The 26,425-nt window shown below is 38.6% G+C and overlaps 1 protein-coding gene and 1 non-coding gene across 4 annotated transcripts; both read left to right on the top strand.

The window, feature by feature from the left end:
* The first annotated feature begins 5,877 nt into the window (after positions 1 to 5,877).
* Positions 5,878 to 15,205, top strand: LOC140823002 (uncharacterized). Of its 3 annotated transcripts, none has more exons than XM_073184051.1 (10): positions 5,878 to 6,292; positions 8,785 to 8,828; positions 9,133 to 9,268; positions 10,193 to 10,319; positions 10,719 to 11,311; positions 11,860 to 12,193; positions 12,603 to 12,870; positions 13,056 to 13,148; positions 13,597 to 14,058; positions 14,762 to 15,205. In XM_073184051.1, exons 1-10 carry the CDS (start codon positions 6,118 to 6,120, stop codon positions 15,080 to 15,082), a joined length of 2,553 nt encoding a protein of 850 aa, XP_073040152.1. In that variant the 5' UTR covers positions 5,878 to 6,117; the 3' UTR covers positions 15,083 to 15,205. The 3 variants fall into 3 exon arrangements, with proteins under 3 accessions (XP_073040152.1, XP_073040149.1, XP_073040150.1); XM_073184048.1 differs by having other exon boundaries at positions 10,187 to 10,319; XM_073184049.1 differs by having other exon boundaries at positions 5,879 to 6,292; positions 10,187 to 10,319; positions 11,863 to 12,193.
* A 10,808-nt stretch (positions 15,206 to 26,013) lies between these two features.
* LOC140824914 (small nucleolar RNA R71) lies at positions 26,014 to 26,120 on the top strand. The gene has a single exon (XR_012116530.1). It is a non-coding gene; the product is annotated as a small nucleolar RNA R71 (small nucleolar RNA).
* Positions 26,121 to 26,425: the final 305 nt, after the last annotated feature.

The raw sequence follows: 26,425 nt of genomic DNA, 5'->3' as shown, positions 1-26,425 counted from the left end.
CGAGTTGTGCAATCCCGAATCAACATTTATTTATACCTTTCTTGCTGTCGATCTGATACAATCAAAGTCTTGATTCAAAGTCTGTCACTGTTCAATCTGGCAATGACAATATCAATATATTCTGTATCAATAATCTATTCAAATCAGACATCTCTGTCTTATCAAATTCTGACGGTACAACGTACATCTTACATACCGGTGATACCAAACCAGTATCTAACTAATTTCAATAACTTATAATCAACCATGGTATAAATCTGATATCAATTCTAGTCAATCTCATTCTGAATTCATAACAATTCCATATTCAGTCCGTTTCTTAATCTTGACTTCGATTCTACACTGTCTAACAGGTCAAGATAACATATTATGACGTGTATTCAATTCTAACAATATCATAATTTTCAAAACATGTCAAACGTAATAAATCAGAGTTTTTTAAACTAGCATAAAAATATTAAAATAACGTGGGCGGTTCTCGGGTCTAGCCTCCAGCTCAGTCCAAGCATGCTCCTTAGTCCCCACCTCCTGTCTCCTCATAGACATCCTCACCCGCATCGATCAAATCTAGTGAGTCTAAAAACTCAACACGTATAAACTAGAAGTAACAAGTACTACATAATAAAACCACATGCAACTTTAAAATAGAACATACATACTTGAAGCTTGGCTTTGAAATGAACTTGAACTTGCATACATATATAGACGTACCTTATCTTGAAAGCTTTCATAAACATGCTAGCATACTTGATCATACTTAAACATACACGACTTCATTTTGCGTAGAGGCATGTTTCAAAGCAAGTGACCCATACATAATAAACGCCTGATCAGACAAACCACAGTACTGGGCTGACAGGGACGTATCCACTCCCACATACATGAGATCCCCGTTTATGATTTAACGGGCTGGTTGGTCCCCGCTATAATTTAACGCTTTCCAACCACGATCTAACCCGTTCATAATTTAACGGGGTGGAGAGGTCCTCGGCCACGTTCACCGACTTCCAAACCCATTCATAATTTGGTCACAAGACATTTAGCATACCTCAAAAACTTAAAATATTTTCTTTTTGCACGTCAACATACTTACTTGGCGTGGAGGGATCCGTTGGACTTCGATCGGGGTTGTTGCTGCAACATACTAACGTGACTTCATAAACTCAATGGGAGTAACTTAGACGTAACAATCATGCTTACTCACGAGTTCATATATTTCCTTAGGGCGTTCTAAAATTCCCGTGACTCGACATTGTTAAACATTGCACTAAACCAAGACGTCAACCTCAAAGCATAGCATAATATTTCCCAAAAACTCAAGTACACGGACCCCGTGCCCAGGTCCGGCTCCGGGTCGTGTAGGTGCGGTGGAATGACTCGTGAAGAAAAGGGGAGGCACGGACCCCGTACTAAGGTCCGGGTGGAGTTCTATGTAGTTGTGCAAAACTGAAGTTCGGGAAGAAGTTAGGACACGGACCCCGTGCTAGGGTCCGTGTAGAGGTCCGGGTGGCTTCGCAAAAATGACTACTCAAAGGGAACAAAGGCACGAACCCCGTGTCAGGGTCCGTGTATGGGTCCGTGTGGTCTCTATTTTTCTGAACCTACGAGGAAACTTACACAATGTCTATTCTCCCAATCGAACAACTAATAGAACGAAATTAAACACCTTGAGACCATCCTAAGACACCATAGCATTGAACTAAACTCGTACGACACCCACAACAACGATGTTCCCCCTACGATACATACAATCCGAAAACATGAAAGCTTGACACCCCATTGCTTTCTACGACTTCTAATGAATTAAAGAGCCTAAAGACATGAAACGAAACCTCAAAAATACTCCAAACATCATTACCAATGCACCTATACGCAGCAAGATCACCCATCGATCTCCAACATATCCTGCAACAAATAACTTCAAGAACACAATTTACGTAAAAGTCGCAGTTTGAGCAGTCCCACGAAAAACGCCATAACTCACTCAATTGTTGTCCAAAAATTTCGAATTTTATATCAAATCGAATGTATCGAAAAGTTCTACGTTTTTTTTAAAAGTTTTCTCAAAATCTCGACCAAAAATTCACAATTTTAACAAGAACAGTAAAAACGTGGTTTAGATCTAAAAATTTTCCTTCAAAATCGATCCAAACAATTAACCGCTCAAACTATGAACATCATACATGAATTTTATGCATAAAACAACGCAACACATAAGATGACATGATCGACGCAGCAAAAGAGAGATTATACGTGCCTTTAAATCTTTAACGTTACCGAAACGAAGATACCGAAGCGGAACGAGTGCGAGGATTGATCCGGGACGAACGTGACACTAATTTCTTGCAATAAAATCACTGAAGTTTGTTGGAGAATATGGAGAGGGAGGGGCAGCTGCTGTGTAACTAGGAACCCTAGGCTTTCTCTTAAAAAAAATGAAATTCTGAATTGTATTGTGTGTGTTGGTGTTTAGGTGAATGCGTGTGTGTGTTAGTGGTGTGTGTGTGCGTGTGTTTGGTGTTAAAAGTAGGGTAACTAGAGCTAATTAAGTTAATTAAATAAATAATGACAAATCACAAGATAATTAGAATGCTAATACCCCAAAGAAAAATAATGCACACATGTGCTATATCTTTAAAAGTTATAAAAATCACAAAATCATCTAAATCAATATATTGGCTTTTAAAAATGCTAAACGTATAAATTATTTAAAATATCTCATCCTTAACTTAAAAAAATAAAATACCACGCTTAACAATTGTCAAGATCGTCACCGATCTCTTTTCCTCGATCCCGCCTCGAATAATCGCCTGAAACATGAACTCGAAAAACATTTTAACGTGCATCACAACGAACATGAATGATTTAAAATAATGCATTTTCATAAATTATGCATGGCTAAAACTCATTTAAAATTAATTAAATGATTTAATAATTAAATGAATGCATGGATTATACGTGTACTGAATTTGCGCACTACATAGTACATGTCTAGGTTCTTATCCAACCTTAGCCAAGCTCGACTCCAGCACATATTTTTATCCGTTCACGACTCTTTTCATGTCCCTTAAACACCTCCTATTGGTAGCGTGTATTTAAGAATCATAGCGTTAAAGAAACAAGTTTAAAAACATTAAAATTTTGAAAATAATCGTTATATCGTTAAATCCATCGAACGTAAATATTTTTCATGCAAAATAATTCAAACATGCATAATATTGTTTGAATGATGCGTCAGAGGGATTAGATACGAGCCTTTGCGTTTTAAAATGCTCGAATAAGCGATCGTCGGCGTGGGGTGCGAGAAAGAACGAACGGGAGACGAAGACAATTTGGTATTTTAAAAGTCTCTCGTTTGCCCAAAACCGACTTCCCGAATAAAATCTTGTTCGTCTCGTAAAATAATTTGAACTCTATCATTTTTAGAAAAATTTAATCATATTAAGAAGTTTTGAAAACATTTATTGAAGAATATTCATTTTGTCTTGGTCGTCCCAAGTCTCCTTTCCCCAGCCTATTATCGAATATTCGGACAAAATCTACAATTATCATGAAATTATGTCATATAATCATTTAATCATGAAATCATATCTTTAATCATATAATATGCATCATGCAAGCATTTAAAATCAATTAAATAAAATAATTAAGCTATTTAGTTCATTTGCATACATGTGGTTTTCGTAAGTTGGCTTTTTGGAGGTTACACTAACAATTTTATTAGTCTAGAAAAGCAAAACTCCATATGTTAATATCATATCATATATTATCAACAAGGAAAAAATAATTAAGAAATAAAATATTCCTTTAAAAAAGAATCGAAATATCGGCATCAACAATGAAAGAGCGTGAATGACCCTCAAATCTTTTAAAAATGTAGTTTATTTTGCAATTTCTGACAGGAAGAATTGGCATGCCTTTCAATTTACTAACAAAGGTATCGTTTATCCTACTCATCTATTGCTTCCCAATGATTGGCTTCTAACTTTGACATCACTTGTTCACACTATGGAAGAGGAACATCATGCAAAAAGTATCTTTCCAATATTTATCATCTCAACATCATCAACTATTTCTTCTTCCATGCCCATTACTAATATTTGAAAAATATATAAAAAGATTTAATATTATCACAGTATCAAATATGCATTAACAAGAACAAAATAATCAATTTTTTTGTAACAATACAATGTCTACGAGCACTATATCAAAATCACGAGCTTTATGATAATCATGTATGAATTTCGAAAAATTGATCTAATAAAACCACACAATATTTTAACAAGCAATTTAATGAAAATTTCAAAAACCAAAACAAATTATGGCCAAATATAGATTTAACATACTAATTGCATTTCAAATGAATAATTATTTCACTAAAGTGGACAATCTTATGAACATAAACACGTAACAAATTCAAGAACAACAACATAAAAATTGGAGATAAACAAACGACAACGAGGAAATAAAAACGAATTCGTGAACTTACAAATATTATTGAAGTATTTCAAATAAATACTCTTCGGCAATAAAAAAAATAAATAAATTCTTATCAAATTAAACTCAATAATTATAACAAAAATATACGAACTTAAGAATACTCATTCAAAAATTTCGAAAACATAATCAAATAAAACAAATAAAAAAAGTAAACAAGAAAAGTAACAACACTAACGACACCAAAATCATAAAAAAAATTGAGAAAAAACGGACACAATCTGTATGAGGATAAAAAATCAACGTCAAATGCTAAAACTCTTAGTTACTTGCAAAAAAAGCACATTTTGGTCGATTTCTAAAATTAAATAGAAATTTACAAGGAAAATATCGAACTTTTTATGATTTCTTTCTTTTGTTGAGTTTCGGGGATTACGAGTCTTAGTTGCCCCTATAACTTCTTTTACTTTACAAAAAATTTATTCACCTCGTCATAATGGTGACATTTGTATTAGCAAGTTTTTCATCGGATATCAATGTTTTCTCTCGCTCTGGATGAAGTCATTTGAGAAAGAGAAATGACAATTTTTTAAGGACAAAAACTTGTGTGAGACGGTCTCACGGGTCATATTTGTGATACGGATCTCTTATTTGGATCACCCATGAAAAAGTATTATTTTTTATGCTAGGCTACGTTTGGTTTAGAGGATAAAATAAACTAATGATTAGTAAGTAAATGATAAAGAAAATGATTGTTGTAGGAATGTAATATATGGTGTTATGTTTGGTATGATTTTAAAGTGTAGGATAATTTTGAATTTTTTGATGAAAAGACAAAATTGCCCTTTCTTTTTTTTTTATTCTTCCACTCAGGCGGTGACAGCGGTTCGGCGATGGGGCGGAGGTCCGGCGGCGGCAGAGGTACGGCGACGGCAGAGGTCCGGCTGCTGTTGGCGGCGGCGGGGGCGGTCCGACGGACGACGAAGGTCGGCCGGCGGCGGGGCGGCGACGGTCGGTGGTCGGTGGCGTCGGTCATGGCGGGAAGTGGTGGTGAGTTTGGATATAGGAGAAAGGTAAAATTGGAAAATAGAAAGGATTAAGAGTTGGATAAATAATCCTAGGGGGTGAGGAGGTATTATTTTAACTCACCTAATATAACCTTATCATTCATAGGAGGTATTGACTTGGTTAAATAATCATGCGTACCCAACGAGTGATAAGGTTGGTTAAAAAAAATAAACCCACCTTATCACTCAAACCAAACGCTCCCTAAGAGTATTATTTTTTATTGTGAATATGAGTAAGATTGATCGGTCTCACAAATTATGATATGTGAGACGATCTCACCCATTCTTTTTTAAGCGAGAAGACCACTAACAAAAAAAAATTTGTTGTTATTGATCATTTTACTACAATAATTAATTGATTGAAATTCTCCAATTTCCCAATTAATAGAAAAAGAGATTTTAATTTCAAAACCCTCGCTCACTAACCCCAAATCCCCATCACTCACTCCGAGCCGCGCTCTTCTTCTTCTTTCTCCCAATTCATAGCCTATTCATATTCTAACGATGAGTCTCTCAATCTAGGGGTTGTCTTTGAGTATTATAGCAATTTTATCTCGATATAAGTTGCCATATTGGACTGTTTGGCTATTACTAATTTGGATTGGATTTGGAAATGGTGTCGGGCTCAAAAATCGATGGCGGGGCGCAATTTTTATCGGCGGGTGTACGGAAGACCATACAATCGATCAAAGAAATCGTGGGGAATCACTCCGATGCTGATATTTACGTGGCTCTTAAAGAGACAGACATGGATCCTAATGAAACCACTCAAAAGTTGCTCAATCAAGGTCCTTTTTTTTGGGTTTAAGTTCATTCTGTTTTAAATTTGTACCCTAGCGTTTTTTATTTGTGCCTTTTTCTTTATGTTTTGTAGTTCTTGGTGGTCTCTTGATATTTGGCAGAATGGAGTGGGATTGTTGACTCTGGTGGAGAATTTTTGAGATGTTTAGTTAGACGGTGATTTCAGTCTACTTAAATGTCGTGTGTATTGTTTTTTGTTCCAAATAGAGGCTTTTCGTTAGAATTAAAATCTGATTTGAATGGAAAGTGTTTTTTTTACAAATTATTTTTCCTTCTACTCAATTTCGGATGACGTTAGTTTTGTAATTCTCCATTGAGGAACGGAAACCTTGTTTCCTCTGGAAACAGCTGATTAAGGAATGCTTTTGCTTTATGTTTGGAGGTGGGATGGTTTTTACTGTAGTTGATATTAGTTAAGTTTAACATTACTGTCTTTATTTCCTTGATGCATTGACTCATGTGTTTCATCTGATTTTGAGTTTGCATTTGAAATGAAGTATTTAGATTTGAGGAAGGATTTGAATCACTCTGTATTATGGTAGATTTGAAATCCACAAAAGTAATTCAAAAAATAAATAGTTAAGGATTTAAAATTCAACTGTGGTTAGTTGTCCCACATCGCTTGGATAAAATTCTTGGGACTCGTATATATGGGCTTGGACAATCCTTCCCTCTTGAGCTAGATTTCGGGGTTGAGTTAGGTCCAAGTCCCAATCTTAACATTGTATCAGAGTTCAGGTTCTGTAGCGCCCTTACCCAAGCCACTACTAAACAGACTAATAAACATGCGACATTAAGCTTAATAACAACAATTAAACAGCGGAAACCAAATACTTAATCATCTTACAACCCAAACGAAAACATAACAATAACAGCAGTCTTAAACATTAATACAACCTAATTAAAACATAATTCTGAACGAGAATACGGATCACCACCGAAAACCTCTACTGGATCACCACCGAAAACCCAACTGCTCTAGCCACTGCCCTGGTCGTCCGAACCGTCCAACCTAAGACCTGCCCCGTGGAATGGGGTGCCCAAGATGAAAACAAGGACGTAAGCGACAATTGCCCAATACGAGAATGTACGAGTATACAAACTGATATGATGCATGCGAAATACAATATGCTCGGATATCAAGAATCGAGTCAAGAATCTCATGCTCAGTCTAGAGACGCCTGAGTGTGTAGTCTCTGATCTGCCCTAGGCATGTTTTGGCTCCAACACTCATTATCAAGACGAGGACCTGCAATGTCCAGGTCATCAGAGCCCGCGGGTCCCGTCGGACACTGTAGCTCTCGATGCCCCATCGTCCACAATACAAAATAGGGCTGAGCGGCCTCAACAAACGAGGTATATCTCAAAAGATATCAGGCTCAACATGATATGTCATGCATAATATGTCAAAGCAGTAAAACATGTAGCATGCAACAGATAAATATGCTGCATATTAAGTGTGTATACTACGCTTGGATATCTCAGTCAGTACATCACGTACCTCACTAAAACAATCTGACAGAAAGCTCTGAACTTAGACAATACCAACATAATGAAATCACTACCAAACCAGAACAAACATGTTACAAGTTCTCCCTAATGATCCTTAAATCACTATCTAAGGATTTAGGATTATACCTGCGTCCTTCGTCAGCCCGCTGATGCTGTCTCGATCTCAGTTCACCGACCCCTCCTCGACTCGATTCTAGCTCCGAAACTTCCCGACACCAAAGTGCCCTAGAAACTGGCTAGAAAACCTAAGGTACAACTAGAACTCTCTCTGAAGAATGCGGTGAAGGAAACAAAAGAATCGGCTTCTATTTATAGGCTCCATCCGGACTATTCCAGAAAATGCGAATCAATCTTATCTGCCACGTGTCAGAATTGGTCTAGTTGGATTTCTCGAGATAATGAAATCTGAAGTAAATCGTGTTATCCCTTTTTAAATTCGGTGGATCTCAACAGCTTGATCCCGAATTATCAATTCCTTAATAATACTTAATTAACAACTCATTAATTATCACTTAATTAATACTTCATTCAAAACAAGGATTCGGGTCATTACAGGTTCCACCGTTATGTCTTGGACTGCCCATAGTTGGGTTACCCGTTCTGCCCATATTTGGGTCATTTGTAAATTTCACGTTCTAGATGTTCATTTCTGGGCTTGAGTGGATGTGTTAGATGTCCCACATCGGTTGGATAAAATTCCTGGGACTTGTATATATGGGTTTGGACAATCCTCTCCTTGGAGCTAGCTTTTGGGATTGAGTTAGGTACAAGTCTCAATCTTAACAACTGCAACCTTAATGGCATTCTTTTAGAGAGTTCACTTTTTGTTCTTCTCAAGATGTACTTCATGATCATCATATTTTGTAGATCTATATTCCTCGACTTAGTTAATTGAGCACTCTGTTTTTTTCCTATTTGCTTAATTTATTTCTTAAAGTTCTATGTCATACGTTGTGTTTTCATTCAGATCCATTTCATGAGGTGAAAAGAAAAAGAGACCGGAGAAAAGAGGTATTTTTTCTGTCATTACTTCCTGTTTTTCCAATATGCCTTGTAGACTATTCAGTAAACCATCTATGCCATCTCCCGTATCATTCTTGGCAAGCTTTTATTTGCTTATCAGGTGGTGTTCTTGATATAGTTTCCCCCTTTTAAAGCCTTAAGTACGAGTTTGATCTGTGTGCATGCAATATACATATGGTCTCATCTATTATTTAGATGTTAAGATGTTGCAGGTTTTATACTTTTTGTAATTTAGATAAATTGTTACAAGATAATATGTTTAAATTTTAAAATATTTTGTATTTTGCCTCAGAATTCAGGGTATAAGAATTCTGTTGCTGCAGAGACCAAGAATAACGTTGATGTTGCACATATACCAGTGAAGTATAATACTTATTCTGACCGTGATACGCAAAGAGGTGGATATGGAAGAAATGTCATATATGGTGGTACGCTCTTCTGTCAATATTCTCGTTTAACCTTTAGATGAGTGTTGAGGAATTGTTATGGTCAGTATTCTGATCGTAATACTTATACTAGAAAGGCATTCTATTCGTTCTGCCTCCTGCAAAACTATAAACATTTTGTAAATTAACACATTTTGAGCAACTTGGTTTTGTAAGCCAATTTGTAACCCATGCTATGTTTTTTCAAACTGGCAGGAATTCTTCTTATGCTTTTGTTGATATTTGAAAACATTGATGATTAGGGAAAATATTATCCAAGTGTGAGTGACACATGCTCAACTTCTTAAATATAGAAATAACTTAATGGCTGATCACAGGGGGATTTGATGTTTGGTCTAATTTTACGATAACTCTACCATGCTTTAGCTCCATTATGTAATAGATCTTGTCTATGTTGCATCTAAAACTGCCAAGGAAGGAAGTTACGGATTCTATTCTGAATAATTGTGCTGTGTTTTTAGACCATGGATCAAACCTCAGATGAAAAAGTATCATTTACTTGATATGTATGACCATTTGGCTAACTTAAATCGAAAGTGCTGATTGTTTGAAGAGATTATTCTGCCGTGGTTATCCCAAAACTTCTCCTATATTCGTCTTTTCTCTGTCACAAAATGTTGATAGGTCCATAAGATGACACATGTTTTTAGGATATGTGACTATTCCTCGTATAAACCTACAATCAAATGTCAAAACTTGTTTTTATCTGAGATCGTGGTGTCAAAGGAAAATTTGTTTGTCAAGGTTGTAAAAATCTTCCTGTAAGCTTCCATTTTTACTCGTGAGTATGTCAATGTATTGAGTCAATCATGTTCATCTTGCTCTGTATATTTCTCATATGCTTGTTAGAATAGGTTTCATGTGGCATTCTTACAACTTTGAGATATATGGTTTGACTAGATGCAGGGACCGCTCGAGAGTTCCGTGTTGTTCGGGACAATAGAGTTAGTCAAAATGCCAGTTCAGATTCAAAGCTTGTTCAAAGTTCAACTTCCAGAGGTGAGGGAGTAATATCTAATGGGCCTGTGAAGAGGTACTGATAATTGATTCAAATGATTTATTTTCTACTGCTGGTGTTTTTAATTACTCATGGCTAATTTTAATTGTCTGATTGCTAGTTAATAAAATGTACTTTAAACTTGTAAAAAAATCAAAAGAAATTAATATACAATTGATATAACTAATCAGGAAAAGGGTAATAATTTTTTGAATCATTGTTCAACTTCTCGGGGATGTGGCAGTGACCTGCTTTATTAACATGCTTTGCTTGTTTAGTACATGTCTGGTGGGATTTCTTAGGAACTTCTCATATATTTGGTTTGTACACACATAACGAAATTTGAATTAGCTATCACCTCCACATTTATTCAAGTGTGGGTTTCTCTAAATTTTGTTGAGCATGATATGTATCTTACACTGTTAGCTCTTACAGAGATTCAACCAGCCCTTCTGGGCATCAAAATTCTCCTGTTGGTCAACATTCATCTCAGGCTTTGAATGGTCCTGCTGATTCACTAGTGAAGAAAAGTAAAGATACCACAGCAGGTGATAATGACAGTAAAGAATTACTTGTGGAGAAGCATCTTCCAACTCCTAGTGCTGATTTGCGAGTTCAAACAAAGGCAAACGATGCTTTACCATGTGAAAGTTCTTCTAATAATTCTATCATCGGGGTTTATTCGTCCTCTTTGGATCCCGTCCATGTGCCATCCCTTTATTCTAAACCAGCAATCAATGTCGGGGCTATCAGGCGGGAGGTTGGAGTCGCGGGTCCTCGCCGGCATTCGTCTGAATTTTCTGTCAAGTCCTCAACGTTTCAAAACACCTCAAATTCTAACTCTCAGTTAGTTAGGGAAAGCCACTCAAGGGAATCAGCTAGGCCATCCAGTGGATTATCTAAAAGTAACCAATCTGGACAAAATATGGTGCCAGAATCTTCTATTCCTGGTCCATCCACGAGCAGATCTTTTTTGAGTAATCAATCTGGCAGCAGATCTCATCATCAAGTGACTGGTCATCAGAAAGGTAACTGTTGCTTACTATCCTTTTCAAATGTTGTTTTTCTCTTTAATTTCAAAGTCGATGCTATTGATTGCTCATACTTCTAATTATGATCATAGAAAGCAGTTTGACCTAACTTAGTTGATAAGTTGGTACATGGTGATTTGCTTCTTTATTATTATAATAATAATATAATAATTGGTATGTGCTGTGTATTTAGCTGGAATTGAGCAGTATAACATGGATACCAAAGTTCTACCTTGAAATCGTTTTTGTTATCCTACTGCATATGGTTTCATGTTATCTGAACTCTTTGGTGATTGGATAAAGTTACCATGCAGAAAGATGGATGTCTAGACTCTAGAGGGAGGGAGGGAGGGAATGTTTTCTCAAAGAGAAATGTAAGCAAAAGAACGAGGAAGTCCTGGATTTGATTTTTCCTTTGTATAAAATTTTTCTTTCCCTCTTAGTAGGGTTGGTGTTTTCTAGCATTATGGATAATACAGTCTATCGTGAAATACTTATGCATCTATAGTGAAGTTATGATGGAACTTACCAATGCTTTCTTGCAGTAGCTCCCCAGCCTAATAAGGAGTGGAAGCCAAAGTCAACGGTCAAAACAATCGCTAGCACTCCAGTGGTTATTGAAACTTCTGCTAAAATTGTTTCTCCTGCTGCCTGTCCTGAAGAATTGAAAGAGGAGGCAACAGAGATGGAAGATAATATTTCACGGTCGGCCATCTCTGAGAATCAAAATGTTATTATAGCTGCACACATCCGTGTCTCCGATGCTGACAGATATCGTCTGACCTTTGGTAGCCTTGGAACTGAATTAGAAGCATCTAGGAATTTAGTTTTTAAGGTCAACGAGGGGGCTGAAGAATTATCCAGAGAACCTTCTGCGAGGTTGCTTTCTTTAATTACTAACTTCCATTTTTCTGTCATTTATAAGGATTAGTTGTTGACTGTCTCCTGATGTAGTGGCACCTTATTTAAGAAATTGAGTCAACTCGGCATGAAAACATTTACATGCAAATTTTCCATAGGTTCTTTACTATTGATGTTGTAGTCATTAAAGATTGTATAAGCTTGCGATGTCAAATAAAGTTGTATGTACATCTATTGGACGTGCTTTCTGATTTCCTGAAAATGAAGCATTGATAATACCAGAATCACAATTTGGGTCTTCTGCTAGAATTAGATGGTCCAGTCATTTTTTGTGATACAACATTATAAATTTCTTTCAGACTTGCAATCTGTGATTTGTCTGATTTATTTGGAGCCCTGGTTGAATGACTGCCATATGAATTGGCAGTGTGTCAGTCTCAAATCCAGAAGCTTCAGGAGATGAGTCTGGTGATAGCAAGCAGCTAGAGATGAAAAATGATTCAGTCCAAGCTTCAGGATTCAATTTTCCTGCTGCTTCAGATGCTGTGTCTGATTCTCAATTAACTGAGAAGAAAGAGGCTTCCAGCCCACAAAACCTGGAAAACTATGCTGATATTGGGTTGGTTGGAGACAACCTGCCACCCTATGTTCAGGAATTGATACATCAAGATACTTCTGAATTGTCAAACTTTTCGGTGAGTTCAAAATTGATTAATCCTGCTGATGAAAGAGCATTCTTGTTTATCTTTATGTCTCGTGGACTGATTTGATTGCCACTTTGGGACTCTACATATTTTCATTAATCAAAGCTAATTTTAACTATTGATGTTAATATCAGCAGCCCTCCACACTTTTTTAACTATATTTTTACTGGAAGCAGGATTATGACCCTCATATGGGATATGATATGCCATATTTTCGCCCATTGGATGATGACACGGTTAGAGGGCCAGCTCTACCATCTTCTCAAGAGGTTAGAATAAAATGATTAGATGCCATGCGTATCTACACCTCTTTGTTTCTCACCTTTCTTGCCCTAGGCTGGCATTCTCCAAGAAACATTCAATCACTGTGGTGTGTTGTCACTCATTTGACTGTACTGTAGGACCTTTTAGATTTTACTAGCACTTAGTTGCTTTCTGTAGTGGAGATTAGGTTGTGTGCTGGAACCAAATGAATGCTGGAGTCCTAGTGTTTGCCCTAAATAGTAAAAAAACAGTAGTGAAAGGCTGCTGTTTGGTGATTGCCTTTCTCATGTTTGTGGTAATCCACATGAATAGAATGACAAGGGGAAATAGGGGATGGTTTATTTTGAATGGTAACTGAAGTATTACAAATTTCTGTACATGTTTGCCTCAATAAATGCTTTATCATGGGTTGATCTTTAGCTTTTAGATTTTCATATATTAATTATTTTACAGGTCCTGAGTTCTCATTTAACAAACACTGTTCCTACTTCGACAATTGCAATGATACAGCATCCGCAACATCAACAGCAGCTACAGCAACAGATGGCCCAGATGTATCCCCAACTTCACGTTTCCCATTACGCTAATTTAATGCCATATCGCCAGTTCCTCTCCCCCGTATATGTTCCTCCAATGCCCTTACCTGGTTACTCTAACAGTCCTGCCCACCCCCATCCCTCTAACGGAAACAGTTACTTGCTGATGCCTGGAAATGGCGCCCATATATCTCCAAGCGGCCTCAAGTATGGTGTTCAGCAATTTAAGCCAGTCCCAACTGGTGGTCCAACAGGGTATGGAAATTTCTCCAGTCCAGCAGGTTATGCCATCAATACTCCTGGGGTTGGAAACGCAGTGGGGCATGAGGAGTCATCTCGGCTCAACTATAATGATAGTCTTTATGCTCCAAATCCTCAGGTGACTACATCCCGTTTTTAACCGTATTATCAATTTATCATGCATGACTTGCCTAATGATGAATTTGGCTTGTGGAAAATTTATAGTTTGTTCTACTTTAATATACCAGAATAAAGGTGAATGGAAGCGTAAATTCTTTAATTATTTAATTATCTGTGCAGTCATTATTGTGGAGGCCACCTTCAAATTTTATTTTATCTTGTTAAAACGATAGAGCGAGTTTACTAATATTTTGGTTTGCATAAATATCTATATATTTGATTTATTCTCTGATTACACATGGACTAGCAAATGAGGTTTCCGAGTAGTGTATCATGAGAGTTTTCTCAACGAAATTCATCTATTGATGTGATTTGCAAAATGTTAAGAAAATGTAGAAGTTGTTTTTTCTTTGTTAGCTTGGTTTCCCATGCTAGTTTTCAGTGAATGATAGAATGACTGTTTAATGTGCATCCAGATGTTTGATTTTTCCCAACTACTCTGTTCAAATCCATTTTTATTGGTAATGATATCAGACAGTTTTAATTTCTCTTGGATTTCCAATATTTCAAGCACTGCTGATGACTGTTTGTATATGATAAAAATGTTAGTATATGAGTGCACTCTCCTCTCTTTAAAAGTTAAAAATTTATTTGCATATTTTCCTGTTGAAAATTCCTTCGTCGCTTAATTGCTTCCATTTTCCAATTTAATTGGCTGGCAGGCAGAGACATCTGAGATTTGGATGAACCCCAGGGAACTTCCTAGTCTGCAGTCTGCTTCATATTACAATCTTCCCGGGCAGACACCTCATGCTGCGTATTTGCCCTCACATGCAGCAGCGGCAGCACAATCTTCTCATATGCAGTTCTCTGGCATGTACCATCCATCCCCGCAGCCTGCTGCAATTGCGAATCCTCATCATTTGGGCTCTGCCATGGGCGGTAATGTTGGAGTTGGTGTGGCTGCACCAGGTCCTGGAGCACAAGTTGGTGCCTATCATCAACCTCAGTTGGGTCATTTGAATTGGGCCGTTAACTTCTGAAGATAGTTCTTTAAATGCCTTCGGCTTACAGCGACGGACATTAGCCATAGGTATTTTAGATTTTGCTATTATTAAATGTGTAAAATGCTGTCGTTTCTATCAATGCATTAAGTTGTGTTGCCATGTCTAATGTGTCCTCGAGGACAGTTTTCTTGAGAAGGAACCGCAGGCCTCATTAGGCGTTCGTTTTCTGAGCCTGTACCTAATTGGTCTTGGTTCCTGAGATCATTGATCTTTGATCAGCCAAATTTGCCTTTTACCATTCACCACCCCCGCCTTTGTCTTATCGTGTCATAATTAGTTAATTCGAGAACTGTAGAATTTGAAGATGGTCCTGCTAACTAGATACTAGTTGTCGCACGACTAGGTTTTGAAAATCGTGTGTAAACATTAGTCTTTTTTGTTCGCTCAAAAGCCATTGGTGCGAGGAAATGTTGAGGGGCGATGGATTGATACTCAACGGTGTCTTGTCTAACTTTTGATAAATAAAGGAACTGCAATCCGTTCGGCCTCGGGTGCCTCTTACCCAATTAGTTTACTTTCAAGATTGGATCCGCCAAGTAGACCTTCCATTGACAAGCGTTCGTTGGATTGAATCAAATGGGTATAATAGATAATTTATCTGAATCTGCAAATATATGATGCATCCGATGGTGTGTGGTAACTGTGAATTTCTTCTTGGGATTTCCAAAATGGTGTGTGGTAACTGTGAATTTCTTCTTGGGATTTCCAAAATGCAAGTCCGTTTTCTGCTTATTTTCATGTTGGTGGCATAAAACATCAATCGGATAAATTGTAATTGTCTATTATTATGATATTAGCTTGAAGTTATATTAAATCCATTTATGTTGGTGGCATGCGCAGCAATTTTGAAATATAAATATGAAAATAAATGATAAAATTGAACATCGAAATTTATATGAAAAACAAAAAATTAATATAGTAATAAACACGGAGAAGATGAAAAAGATTCGATTACAATATTTTATAGATTACAATCACCGTATTTTCAAATAGCATATTTACTGTCTTAATATAGGAGAACAAATTTCGCACAAATATTTAAAAAATAAACACTCAAATACTATGTGATAGGTGAAGAGAGAACTCAAATAGGATGAGAAATGAGGTGGAGTGATGCACCTATTTATATGTGCTCTTCCTCGTCTGAAAATATCATCTTGAAATTAATGTTTAGTTGCCGTATTTGAAAATCAACATTGCTTGTCGCCGAAAGCATTCATCGTTTCAACGATCCATAATTCCATTCACACGACAACATTTTATCCCACTTGGAACCACACATCCTTTAAATTTTGCATTTCCCTATTACTTACATTTCTACTAGACCACTTGAAGATTTACACCAATCAAACTTATTACAGTTCACTGACTTAGTCAGAGACTTGAATGATGGGAATTAGTTGTGGCTATCGAAGTATATGTAAATATTTAAGACGTATATGTAAATGCTGATGATGAGGCCTAGGCACAGTGTATGAGTAATCATGTCACTGATGTCCGACAGCTATTGGGTACCGCGGTTCTTGTATGATGGATCCATCGTAAATGATGATGTACGATAGTCACCTCTAATGAACTGAATTCACCAATGAACAATGAATGATAATGATGAATGCTGAATGATAAATGATGAATGATGAACGATGAACGATGAATGATGATTGATCGAGCAAAACTTGCACAGTAAATAGTCCCAAAAATTGTTTTATAAATGAAAGCTCGATTTAAAATATCGCAAGTGCACGATAGTCAAGTTATAATAAACGTAAGTGAATACGAGTATCGATCCACGAGGACTGCGTTACAATATCTTTATTTTCAAGTAAATTTCTTTAGCAACGATAGATTGAGTTGGTGATTAAACTAAAGTGAATTTAATAACTGAAATAATTAAAGTGCAAGAACAAATAATCAAGAAATCAATGATTAAATTGGATGAAAATCAAATGAGAGACGAATTTGTTGGGAATTATCAGTTCACCTACCACTCGTGTTTAAACAATTATACTCGACTTTTACTCGTGCATTCGACGGAATTCCCTAGACTAATTAATATACTCTGTCGAGCTATATTAATACTAATCATAAACATGCAGTAATCAAGTATCCTCAATTATTTAACAGTTCACGATTGCATTACGTTCTATGGAACCCGCTAGCTTTCATCCGGGTGAATTATCACTATCGACACGTATCCAATTCCGTATATCTACTAAAATTGTAAATCCGTGGTCTATACTATTCGATCCTATTGTCAATTATTCTATCGAAATCATCAACAACATGAAATAATCAAAGGAAGTTAGCTAGACTCCAATTGAAATAAGAAAGCACAAAAGCATAAACAAATCACTCATAAAAAACGTCGCTAAATAATGTTCAACAACGAGTACGGGGTAGGATCCCCTCAAATCCCAACAAATCTAGAGTTTAGCCACTAAAATTCATGCTAGAAATCAACAACAATCTAAGAAATAAAAACTGAATAATTAAAATACTAAGGTTGACGATGGATGACGGCCACGACGCTTGGAAATCTCGATGTCTTCGAAATCTCTTTGCTCCTAGCCTTCATCCCAAGAAAAGTGATGGAAAAATATGGTGTCAGACTCAAAAAACGGCGCCCAATCTCGTGTATTAGGTTAGGTGTAGAATAGAGTCCACAAAACTTGGAAACAAATCTTCTTTGATCTCGTCGCTCGCTAGGGCGACCACCTTTGACCGCTGGGGCGAGTGGTTCTCGAATTAAAATCCTTGGCCATGTCTCTGGTCTCGCTGGGGCGGTCACTTTTGACCGCCCTAGCGAGAGGTTCGCGCAAATGCTCCTCGGCTGGATTAAAATTCTCGCTGGGGCGGTCACTTTTGACCGCCCTAGCGAGACACTCGCGCATCAACTACTCGATCAACTTAAAATGCTCGCTGGGGCGGACACTTTTGACCGCCCTAGCGAGATCTCTTCGCTGCTGTGCCAAATAAAATCCCACTTTTCGGTCCAATTCCTACAAAACAACCACAAAATACACGAGATCAGCCATATGCTAAATAATGATAGAAAAATGCTAAATTAAAATAAAACAAACTAATATGATGCATGAATGCGACTCGAAAACAACACTAAAAACACGTAAAAACGAGTCCTATCAACCCCCTCATACTAACCTTTTGCTCGCCCTCGAGTAAAATAGGTTAAAGCATGAGATACTAAACAAACTCAACAACCACAAAATTACTCAAACAAGAAATAACTAACACGAGTAAATGTCAATGGTGAGTTAACAATGTTTATGTTCATGCCTCAGTTTACTTTCCTACTACCAATCAAGTCAAATCGCAACCGAATACTCATTCTCATCTATACATAAATTTCGACACTAATTTGAACGTGTGTGTGTGTCATGATGGGTCTAGTCATTCGTACTTCAAATAGATCAATTATCAAATCATGCGAGTCACTCAATTAACACTTCAATACAAGTCTCACTAGCATGCATCCCCGTGTCCATTCATCACTAGCCACAAATTGAACTTTATTCAGCTTTTAAGCATAGATAAGGGTGTCGAAAAGAAGGAAAATAAGCTCAAGTGGCTAAAAGTTGGGAGTACACCGATCATTTTCATTGTGCAATCGTCAAGACTTTTCGTCTGACTTTCCTCGTCTCCTTACATCTCCAACTTTTAGCCTAGGAATAGAATTTCATTCCTTTTATTTCGGCTCCCCCTCACCTTACATCTCCTTCTTTTTTTTTTTCTTTCTTTTTCTGTTTTTTTTTAATTGCACAATTTTCACATATGTACTCCCTAGGCTAAGAATATAATACTTTGGATCACAGCTGGTTAGGAGTATGAAATTGTAATTCAGTGCAATGGAAAAGAGGTAAATGTAAAGTTCAAGACAAATCAAATTTTTTCATTCAAGGTCCCAACTAGCGACTTATTTTCACGGGTTTACATGCCAAATCAACTCATAAATGGTGCCTTTCAAGTTAGCCACACAAAACTTTCAAATTTCACCATTATTCCTACAAAGTTCTAGTCCCCACACATGTGTGCTCAAAAGGTTCAAATTTTGTACCAAAATTCATGCTTTAACAATCAAGAGTATCATTCACGACGTGACCCAATCAACACTTTTGTAAACTATCAATTCAAATCATCATTGGCTCATAAACGATGTCTTCTCACCATAAACGACACCCAACAAAAGAAATGCAACGAAACTAAACCAATTAACTAAACAATCAAAACAATATACCCACCCCCTCATACTAGAGTTGTGCAATGTCCTCAATGCACAAAACGAAACACACACTAAAAACTAAAAAAACTCATGAATGCAAATGCAACGACAGAATAAATAAAAAGAAAGGGGAAACAGTAAACTCCCCTGATCAGAAATCCTCCTCCTCGTCATGCTCAGGCGGTGCAACTCCCTCGTCAGCAGCTGGGGGTATAGGATAATGATACTGAAACTGGAAGGGTGGCGGGTATGCGGGTACAGGTGGCCGGCCGGATGTGTCGATGCCCAGATGCATGGAGATCCTCTGTACCAAGTACTCGACGTTCTGAATATGAGCTTGATTCACGGCCTGATACTCAGTCTGATAAGTGGCCCAAGCGCCCAATTCGTTGATGCGATCTCGCATGGCACGGCGGCGTGGCTGCGGAGGTGGCGGTGCATGTCCTAAAGCCAGAGGTGGTTGAGCTGCTCCCCCATACTCGAAAAATACATCCTCGGGCAGCTCTGCCTGTCTCTTCTCCCTCTTGGATCGATAGAGAGCGTCATCAATGGCTCTCATCGGTGGTAGCCACTCATCATCATCAGCAAATATCACCCCCGCTCGGGCGCATAGCTCAGTCACGATCGTCGGAAAATAAAACGCCAAATTGCTGCTGTTTATGCACATGTTGAGCTGTCCAAAGATGAGTCTGCCCACATCAATCGCCATCCCAGTGTGGATGGCATACAGAACAACCGCCCGCTCACTGCTGGACATCACTCGTATGCCCGACCGGCATCAATCTCTTAGATAGAAACGCATACCACATTGCCGCCTCCACTCTCAAAAATTTTTCATTGAAAACCGTATACGTCCCCGGTTGTTTCCACGTGGTGCTCGGATAACAGAGTGTGTGTATAATCGAATCATAATCCGGGTTAAGTACCCACGCCTGAAACTCAGAGTCATCCACCGACGGTAAACCCAGCAAGTCATTGATAGTTCTCGAATCATATGGGACTCGACGCTCCCCGCACAGATGCCTTATGCTCACTCCCCTCCGGAGCATTCGCATAGAATGCACGCACAACCGGAATCACCGCGGCATTCGGTTGTGCTAAAAAATTACTCCACCCTCGTCCCTCTACTAAGACGTCCGGAAAATAACGAAGAGCAGATGTAGTAAACCCTCGCTCAGGTATTGGTTTTCTATGTAGTTTAGCATGCTCAAACCGCTCCCTAGCTTTCTCATTAACAAAATTAGACGGAGTCTAATGAGAACTAGAGGCACCGTGAGTTACCTTAGACCGTTTAGGTGCCATGTCGAGATGGGAGTGCAAAGAGTCTGAAGTCGCCGGAAAATTTTTGAAGTTCGCCGGAGAAGCTCGCCGGAATCCTTGGAAGATGACCGGAGTAGAAGAAATTGTAGTGTAAACACGTCCCGGTGGAGGGTAGCGTCCAAGATCGAGTCTTTTCCTGAAATTATCACAAAATAAGAAGATTTGAGCTTAAAAGATGGAGGAGGCTCCGAAAATCGAGAAGGGAGGCGAGGGTTTGCGAGTGGGAAAGAAAAAAAACGCGACGCAGCTTTTTAAATATGCGCGACTCGCTAGGGCGGTCAAAAGTGTCCGCCCTAGCGAGTGGTTTTCGGTGACAGACTGTTTGAAAAATATGAGGGCGCGCTGGGGCGGTCAAAAGTGACCGCCCTAGCGAGGAGTGTTCGCCAGGAAAACCAATTTAAAAAAATTCACTCGCTGGGACGGTCAAAAGTGACCGCCCGAGCGAGGCTTTCTCGGTGGCTATGTTTTTGAAAAAAAACGACGTCTCGCTGGGGCGGTCGGTTTTGACCGCCCTAGCGAGATACTCTCGAAAAAATAAATAAAAACAATGAATGCCATGCCATGCAACTACCTAAATGCAAATGATACGATGAAGGAATAAAGGAAAAAGAATAAAAAGGAGAAGAAGCAGTTCTCAATTTATAGTCTAGAGCTCGACTTTTCACCCGTGTCCTCAACGACTGTCATGGAGCCGAGTGACTCCAATTTGTGGCTCAATTGTGCCACCAATATAGTGCTTTAATCTTTGGGCGTTCACAGTAAACGTCCCTTCCTTGCAATCATGCAACACCACTGCACCTGATGGGAACACCTCGGCTATGATGAATGGTCCTGACCATCTGGACTTCAGCTTGCCCGGAAAAAGTCGCAAGCGAGAATTGTATAACAGCACCGCCTCACCCACTTTGAACTCCCTTCTTACAATGTGTTTATCATGGGCTCGTTTGGTGCGTTCCTTGTAAGATAGTGCAAGATCATACGCTTTTCCTCGAAACTCGTCTAACTGATTCAACTGCAGCAACCGTTTTTCACCTGCAAGAGCAAAATCAAAGTTTAGTGCCTTGGTCGCCCAGTATGCTCTATGCTCTAATTCTACGGGTAGATGACATGCTTTACCAAAAAGTAACCTATATAGTGTAGTGCCTATAGGTGTTTTAAAAGCAGTACGATAAGCCCACAAAGCATCATCTAACCGCATGGACCAGTGTTTTCTATTCACATTCACTGTCTTCTCTAGAATCCTCTTAATCTCTCGATTGGACACTTCAACTTGTCCACTAGTTTGGGGATGGTATGGAGTGGAAACTTTGTGGGTGACACCATATTTGCCCAATAGTTTATCAAAAATTTTATTGCAAAAGTGGGTGCCACCATCACTTATGATTGCACGTGGTGTACCAAATCGATTAAAAATGTGTTTCTTCAAAAATTTTAACACCACTTGTGCATCATTCGTGGCACAAGCCTCTGCCTCCACCCATTTCGACACATACTCCACTGCCACCAAAATAAATTTCTTTGCAAAAGAAGCAGGAAAAGGACCCATAAAATCAATCCCCCACACATCAAATATTTCACACTCAATAATATTATTCAAAGGCATCTCATGACGGTTAGAAATATTACCTGTGCGTTGGCATCTATCACAATTGAGAACATACAAACGAGCATCCTTAAAAAGAGTTGGTCAATAGAAGCCACATTCAAGTACCTTAGATGCCGTCCGTATGGGTCCAAAGTGACCACCTACCTCACGGTCATGGCAGTGGTTCAGAATTTGACTGGTTTCCTCCTCCGCTACACATCTCCTTATCATGGCATCTGCACAGATCTTAAACAAAAATGGTTCCTCCCAAAAATAATATTTCACGTCAGAAAAGAATTTCTTTCTTTGGTGAAACGATAAATTTGGGGGAGGTGTGCCAGTGACAAGAAAATTTGCAACATTGGCATACCAAGGGCACGCATTCACCTCAAACAATTGCTCATCAGGGAACCAGTCATCTATATCAGTATCAACGCCATTAATTCTAACATCCTCAAGCCTAGACAGATGATCAGCAACCACATTTTCTACACCCTTTTTATCTCGAATCTCGAGATCAAATTCTTGCAATAGTAAAATCCACCTAATTAACCTAGGTTTCGCATCTTTCTTAGCAAGCAAGTATTTTAGGGCAGAATGATCTGTATACACAATCACTTTAGACAGAACAAGGTATGAATGAAATTTCTCAAAAGCAAATACTATAGCAAGTAATTCTTTTCAGTAGTAGCGTAATTCAATTGAGCATCATTTAAGGTCTTACTTGCATAGTAGATGGTATGAAATACCTTGTTCTTCCTTTGACCTAGCACCGCACCAACAGCTGTATCACTAGCATCGCACATCACCTCAAACGGTAACTCCCAATCAGGGGCAGTCAGAACAGGTGCTGTCACCAAGCTCTCCTTGAGTATTTCGAATGCCTGCAGACAAGTAGAATCAAACTTAAACTCAACATCTTTCATCAACAAAGAGGATAAAGACTTAGCAATTTTAGAAAAATCCTTAATAAAACGCCTATAAAAACCCGCATGGCCTAGGAAACTTCTGACTCCCTTTATCGATGCAGGTGGTGGTAGATTTTTGATTACTTCCACCTTGGCCTTGTCTACTCGATTCCATTCTCCGACACCTTGTGTCCTAACACAATCCCCTCTTGCACCATGAAATGACACTTCTCCCAATTTAACACCAAATTGCTTTCTTCACATCTAATAAGCACCAAGTTTAAATTCTCTAAACATTCATTAAATGAAGAGCCAAAAATGGAGAAATCATCCATAAAAACTTCAAGAAAATTCTCAATCATGTCATGAAAGATAGCGGTCATGCATATTTGAAATGTAGTAGGTGCATTGCATAGACCAAAGGGCATACAGTCTAAACGCAAAAGTACCATAAGGGCAAGTGAAAGTAGTTTTCTCTTGGTCCTCAGGTGCAATTGTGATTTGATTGTATCCCGAATATCCATCCAAAAAACAGTAAAATTCATGACCGGCTAATCGTTCAATCATTTGATCAATAAATGGCAAGGGAAAGTGATCTTTACGGGTTGCATCATTTAATTTCCTATAATCCATGCACACACGCCAACCCGTAACAGTTATAGTGGGAATCAACTCATTTTTTTCATTGGTAATAACAGTAATCCCACCCTTTTTCGGCACACATTGTACAGGACTTACCCACGCACTATCAGAGATAGGATAGATAATACCTGCATCCAGAAGTTTGATCGTTTCAGCTTTCACTACCTCTTGCATCTTTGGATTGAGTCTCCTTTGAGGTTGTGCTAGGGGTGAGTATTTATCCTCCATCAGAATTTTGTGCATGCAGATCGAAGGACTTATCCCCTTGATGTCCGCAACTTTCCAAGCGAATGCTCCTCTATGCTCCTTAAGGACTCCTAAGAGCTTACTCTCCATATCATCTGTCAAAGAAGAGGAAATAATAACAGGCAGTTTATTATTTTCTCCTAGATATACGTACTTGAGATGTGGAGGTAGTGGTTTGAGCTCCAAAGTAGGTGGCTCCTCTAGGCTCGACTTTTGAGGCATTAAATCTTTTCTGTCTCCCAATTCCTCTAGTCGAAGCCTCACTTGCTTTCTCCAAGGTGGAATGGCATTCAAGTGAGCTACCATCTCCATCTTTTCCTCGTCTAACTCGTCCTCCTACTTTTCCGTAGTGAGAGTGGCCTCCAATGGCTCTTGCAATCCATCCTGCACAAAATCACAAACGAGAGAATCTAAGACATCAACACGAAAACAACTATCATTGTGCATTGTGTGCTTGAGAGTATTAAAGACATCAAAAATAATTTCTTCTTCTCCAACTCTCAGTCTCAATTTTCCCTCGTCAACATCAATCAGTGCTTTCCCTGTAGCCAGAAATGGTCTCCCTAGGATTAAAGGCATCTCTAAATCTTCCTCCATGTCAAGTACTACAAAATCTGCAGGAAAAATAAACTTATCCACTTTCACCAAGACATCTTCGATAACCCCACGTGGATACTTGACAGATCTGTCAGCCAGCTGCAATGACATCCTAGTTGGCTTGGGTTCACCCAATCCCAGTCTCCTAAACACAGAATAGGGCATCAAATTAATACTCGCACCAAGATCACATAGAGCTTTATGAAAATTAATATCACCAATAATGCAAGGTATAGAGAAACTCCCTGGATCTTTTTGCTTTGGAGGCATCTTGTTTTGAACTAAAGCGGAGCAATTTTCAGTCAAGTTCACAGTCATATGATCTTCTAGCTTCCGCTTATTCGCCAAGATATCTTTCAAGAATTTTGCATAACTTGGCATATTCAATAAAGCATCAGCAAAAGGAATGTTAATATGCAGTTTTTTGAGTATCTCAAGAAATTTACCAAATTGTGCATCTATCTTAGCTTTTTTCATTGCTGCAGGAAAAGGTGGGGGAACAACAATTTTGTTCGGTGCAATAGGTGTAAATGTAGAGTTAGAAGACTTACCTCCTTGATGTTCCACCTCATCCTCACCTTGCTTGTTTTTTTTTTCATTAGACTCAAGTGCTTTTCCACTGCGCAATTCCACCGCCTTCACATGTTCCTTCGGGTTAGTTTCCGTGTTGCTTGGCAAAGCTCCTTGCTCCCTGTTAGCAATCAACTTAGCCAATTGCCCAATTTGAGTCTCTAACCCCTTTATGGATGCATCCTGGTTCTGAAATCTCGTCTCCGTCGCAGAAATGAATTTAGTCATCATTTGCTCTAAATTAGATTTCTCCTCCCGAGGCAGTTCTTGCTTGAACCCTTGGTGCATCCCATATGGTGGACCTCTTTGCTGGCGATTCTGGTTGTTTTGACCTCCCCATGAAAAGTTTGGGCGATTCCTCCATCCCGGATTATATGTGTTTGAATACGGGTCATTTCTTGGACGGTTCAGGAATACCACTTGTTTTACTGGTGCTCCTTCAGGCACATAGAATGGATTTCCATCTTGGCAATCCTGCACGTCATGCTCACCTCCACACTTATCACAGAAAATTTCTTGCAGACGCATAGCCGACCCACTCATGCTCATCCCATCAATCTTTCTACTCAAAGCCTCTAACTGTGCTGAAACCGCAGACAAATCATTAACTTGATGAACTCCAGCACCTCGTCTCTGCCTATCAGACTGAGGATGATAGCTACTCGCAGCCATCTCCTCCAATAACTCATATCCTTCCTCAGCCGTCTTTCTCAGTAAGTTACCACATGCAGCAGCATCTATCATAGTACGGTTAGGAGTAATCAGACCATAGTAGAAAGTTTGAACAACTAACCCAAGCGGTAGCTCATGGTGTGGACATCTCCTCAACAAGTCCTTGTAGCGCTCCCATGCCTCGTAAAGTGACTCGTTCTCATATTGAGCAAACGTAGTAATGTCGGCTCTAAGCTTCATAGTCTTCGACGGAGGAAAGTACTTGATCAGGAATGCCTTTGCCATATCCTCCCATGTAGTGATAGACCCTACAGGCAAACAGTTTAACCACGACTTAGCTTTATCTTTCAGTGAAAATGGAAATAAGCGCAAACGAACAGCATCATCATACACGCCATTAAACTTAAAAGTATCACAAATTTCAAGAAAGTCAGCTATATGAGAATTAGGGTCGTCAAGTGCACTTCCCCCAAATTGAACAGTGTTCTGAATCATCTGGATGATAGCTGGCTTGATCTCAAACTGATTAGCTCGGATGACTG

The sequence above is a fragment of the Primulina eburnea genome, chromosome 2, assembly GCF_022965805.1.
Source record: "Primulina eburnea isolate SZY01 chromosome 2, ASM2296580v1, whole genome shotgun sequence".
NCBI classification, from domain to species: Eukaryota; Viridiplantae; Streptophyta; class Magnoliopsida; order Lamiales; family Gesneriaceae; genus Primulina; species Primulina eburnea.
Note: the sequence above shows the minus strand (reverse complement) of the source record. Positions and strands in the feature narration are given on the sequence as shown.